The sequence below is a fragment of the Pseudomyrmex gracilis genome, unplaced genomic scaffold (genome assembly GCF_002006095.1).
Source record: "Pseudomyrmex gracilis isolate BER0280 unplaced genomic scaffold, ASM200609v1 scaffold_1390, whole genome shotgun sequence".
NCBI lineage: Eukaryota > Metazoa > Arthropoda > Insecta > Hymenoptera > Formicidae > Pseudomyrmex > Pseudomyrmex gracilis.
Genome location: NW_018021974.1, coordinates 16,325 through 20,685, shown reverse-complemented (window position 1 = coordinate 20,685; position 4,361 = coordinate 16,325). Strand labels below are relative to the sequence as shown.

Sequence of the window (4,361 nt, the reverse complement as noted above, 5' to 3'; positions counted from 1 at the left end):
CATTTTGGCTGAGTTTCGATATTTGCTGCCAATATTTAAAAAAAATCTATCTTATTATATTTTGTATAATAGATCACGTATAGATTACCAATTCTGGCAGTGTGAGTATGTCACAGTCTATATCAGCTCACAACTTCTTACAACCAATTTTTTCACTTCTAGATAAGTTTTTGATAACTTTATCTAGAAGATATCTTCCAAAATTGGTTCTTCTTCTTGGTTCTCAGAGGAATTTATCCAGAGGATAGTTATCGAGAGGTATGAAGAAGTCGGCCGTCAGAGAAACAATTAATGTTATTCTGTGAAGAAAAGATTTTTTTAAATATTATGTAACTTACACTCGTTTTCACCATCTCCGATTAATTTGGCAATTCCAATGGAATAACCATTAAGTTAATCGGAGATGGAGAAAACGGGTGTTAATGTACCAAATTTTATCATAACACGCAAATACAACAAATTCCTGAAGGACAGACAAATAATAAACTACAACTTAAAACCACTGTTATAATTATATTAATTATATTACACTTGAGCTATAGCTCATTATTTGTCGTGTTTTTTTATGTTTAGGTATTAATACAAGTTTATGTTTGAATATCGCGCACAATTTGACCAAAAATATGATTGGCTGTTCCCACTATGTTAACGCCTCTATGTACCATAATTCGTACTAACTCATTTGTATTCTTACTGGGTCATTCCACGTGGTTCGTTCTTGATCTCGTGCGGTCTCGTTGCTATGCCATAGTAAAACGATTGCAGTAATAGTAAACTGTTGAGAAGTAATAAATATTCTCGTGTGATTGTAACAGAAAGAGTGAATATTATTCTTTTATTTTTTTTCTATAAGCTTGGAATAAATCTAAAGTTCACAATGGAACAGGTATAACACGTTGTATATATGTATATATTTAAAAGAAAAAAAATTTATATATATGCTAAAATAGAGACATTGTGTTTGGCGTCATGACGCTAAGGGCCGGTTGTTCCAACTTCCGATAAATCTCAGCTTATTCGATTTGACGTAATTTATCTTTTGGGTTTTGATCATTTAGCAGATATATAAATTTTATCGACACGTGGAACAACGCAAATCAGAGTTTTAACCATTAGATAGATTACCCGATACTTTATTTGAAAGTGGAACAATTGGCTCTAATGCCGAGGGAATCTAAACGCAAGCTAAAACATTAAATATTAAGTAATAAAGAATTTGCATTTATACTCCAATTTTCTAATACTAATGTAGCAAACAATGGCTGCGTTCGGAGAGCACGCTATTAGTGCTGTTGCATCATTCTATCTTTATTGCTTATTAGATGTAAAACAAAGATAGAATGACACAATAGCACTGATAGCGTGCTCCCCGAACGCCAATGTATATCTTTTGATATCTTGACTAATTTTATTTTTTTTAATAAGTAGAAGCATAAGTAAGTAAAGTATAAAGAAGCAAAAATGTAAACACAGAGAAATCATTCTTTTGATCAAAAAAGTAATAATCATAAATTTATATTTGTAAAACTGAATACTAACATTATATAAATGACTACAAAAATTATGAGTTTAGTCTTCTAGCAAGTATATTTTTATAAAGACAGGTCTTTAAAAAATAAAAATTAATTAATGCAGTATCACATAGTTTCAATATTTAATTATATTTGATATTTTTTTCAGTATTTGATTATATTTGAGTACATGATAATCCTTATATCTACCATCACTTTTGCAGGATCTAAAAGCTAAAATTGACCAAGCTTGTCGGACTGCTGAAGAATTTACAAAATTGTATTATGAAACTTTGGACAAGCGGAGATACGTAAGTAAAATTAATACTGCCACATTTGGTTTGCTTCAATTAAATTTATAAAATTGTCAAAATTATGTTTTAGCTAATATCAAGAATGTACATGGAAGCTGCTAATCTTATATGGAATGGAAATGGAGTATCAGGCAAGGAGAACATACAAAAATTTTGGACAGATCTGCCACCGTCTGAACATAATGTTACTACTCTGGATGCTCAGCCAATAATAGGTAAACGCTAATAATTCACATCACACTCTTATATCTTCAATATTATAAAAATATCAGACAAGTAAAAATATTAGAAAATATCAGATTTATTATATTTAATTTGTATTTTGAATTTTACGATTTAGATTTTGACAGAATATTTTTTTCAACATTTATATAAATAAATGTTAAAAAAATATCTTACATAATATTTGTATATATAAAGATAGTAAATATCTTTAATGTATATTGTTTTTACGTTTAACATATCTTACTATAGCATAATAATAAAGGCTAAATTTATCTTGCTATTTGTATGAAGTATTGTAGTTTATTTCAAAATATTAAAAATTATAGTTTGTTTCAAAATATTATATTATGTTAACAAATAGGTCCAGATACAACTACCCAGCTATCATTTCTTGTCAAAGTTGGTGGGCAAGTAAAATATGAAGAGAAGAGCTCCAAGGCGATAAATCAAACCTTTCTAATAACGGCAATAGGTGACAAATGGAAGATTGTGAGCGACTGTTTCCGAACGCAAGAACTAGTCGATAGTGGTACTAGTTCATAACTGTACTTAATGTATTTATATTTTTATACTTAAGAGAGAATATTGCTATTTTTTATATTGTGATATAGTGATAATAGGATTTTTGTTTGTTGCAAAACAATTTATAAAATTAACATTCGAAGATATTACTTTATCAGGGTTTCACAAGCAATCGATACTCAGTGAAACTGAAATCAAAATGCCGTTTTGTTCACATATAACATCGGTATAAAAATGATGATACTAACGCGGTCCAAAAAACATCTTCGAATGTTAATAACACCGCGAAAGCATCAAATATCATTTTATAAAATATTGACTACGTAATTTGTTAAACTTTTAATAAATACTTAAAAATCAACAAACGTGTATTATTTGTATAATAGCGCACACAATTAGCACAACGAGAATTAGTTTTGACAGTGTGCATTGTTACTACTTAGGGCAAAGCCATTCAAATTAAGAAACAACGTAATTTGATAATTTATTTTTATTTTCATTTTGAATTCATCTTATATTAATGTATAAAGCAATATTAAAATTTTGTATTAGTGAATCAGTACGTTGGTCGTATTCTTTATAAGAGATTAATTTTACATCAAAAAATTAGAAATAAATACAAATATATAAATAGACATAAAATCACTATAATACAGATTATATAAAACATTCACTTTTAGTATCTCATATATTTAATAATACAATTTCATTCAAACAATAAACGATTGACGACTAAAATTTATTCATATAACTATTATTGGTTTTGTTGAGCATGATTCTTTTGATATAAAAAAAAAAAAAGTGCGCGCGCGAGAGAAAGAGAGAGAGAGATAAAAGGCTTGATTAGTTTATCACAGGTACAAATAATATATAAAGAAAATCGAAAAATTGGAATCGAAAAAGAAAAAATACATTTATACATAATTAAGATTACTAGTAAATTCAGTATATATACTACTAGCCGTAAACCGTATTGATAATAGGCAGTGTAATAAGAAAGAGTTCTCCGGTGACTCATCTCACGTTTCTATTGCATTCTTCTTTTAGTTATCAAGCACAAGCAAAATGAAGTATAAGCCTGAAAACTTCCATCAAAAATCAGTTCGGAGTATTATTACTATCGCAGCAGTCTACAGTCGATGTATTACGAACTATAAAACTTAGCTTACTTATTATCTCCGCGAAAACATATAGCCGATGCAACGCGCATATCTGCACGGGAACGTTGTAAACATCAAACGTCATTAAAAACAACAGAATTTTAATTCTTCGTATATAATACTACACTCATTCTTTTCACACGTTTTAAAATATGTAGAAAACATATAAACTCCTTCCCTCCCCCATGCAGAGTAGTGCAGATGAAATACGAAGAACAAAGTAGTACGACTAATACGCTCGAACAAATGCACAATACTTAAAACTCCTCTCCGTATACGTGAGTAGAGAGAAAAAATACTGTACAGACACAGATTAATATGTATTATTTGTCCGCTGTTTTGTTGCAGCTTTCACTTTTCATTTAGATATATAATCTTATCAATTAAGATGCACTTCCCGTAAATTGTGATCGTCACAAATCGTTTGCACTCCACGTGGATGTCTTCAGGCGAATATTTCTGCTTATTGTGCTTTTTGGAAGAACTGTACCGTCATGGTACTCTGTACTAATATGGATAAGAACAAAGCACACGACACTCAAGAGTTATTTGATTAATTACACATTTCGAGTTCTGTTTGTCTAAACATAACACTTTTGTATGTAGGCGTACGATATTATCGCATATAT

General features: G+C 29.5%; 1 protein-coding gene across 1 annotated transcript; it reads left to right on the top strand.

Annotated features, from left to right (window-relative positions):
* Positions 1-689: 689 nt before the first annotated feature.
* LOC109862115 (NTF2-related export protein-like) lies at positions 690-2,872 on the top strand. Its single transcript, XM_020442036.1, has 4 exons — positions 690-886; positions 1,736-1,822; positions 1,896-2,040; positions 2,412-2,872. Exons 1-4 carry the CDS (start codon positions 878-880, stop codon positions 2,591-2,593), a joined length of 423 nt encoding a protein of 140 aa, XP_020297625.1. The 5' UTR covers positions 690-877; the 3' UTR covers positions 2,594-2,872.
* The last annotated feature ends 1,489 nt before the right edge of the window (positions 2,873-4,361 follow it).

Bases quoted from the DNA above. Each gene is read 5' to 3' on its own strand.
- LOC109862115 (XM_020442036.1), top strand. The intron at 1,823-1,895 runs GTAAGTAAAATT...ATTATGTTTTAG, and splicing joins CTTTGGACAAGCGGAGATAC to CTAATATCAAGAATGTACAT. The intron at 2,041-2,411 runs GTAAACGCTAAT...GTTAACAAATAG, and splicing joins GGATGCTCAGCCAATAATAG to GTCCAGATACAACTACCCAG.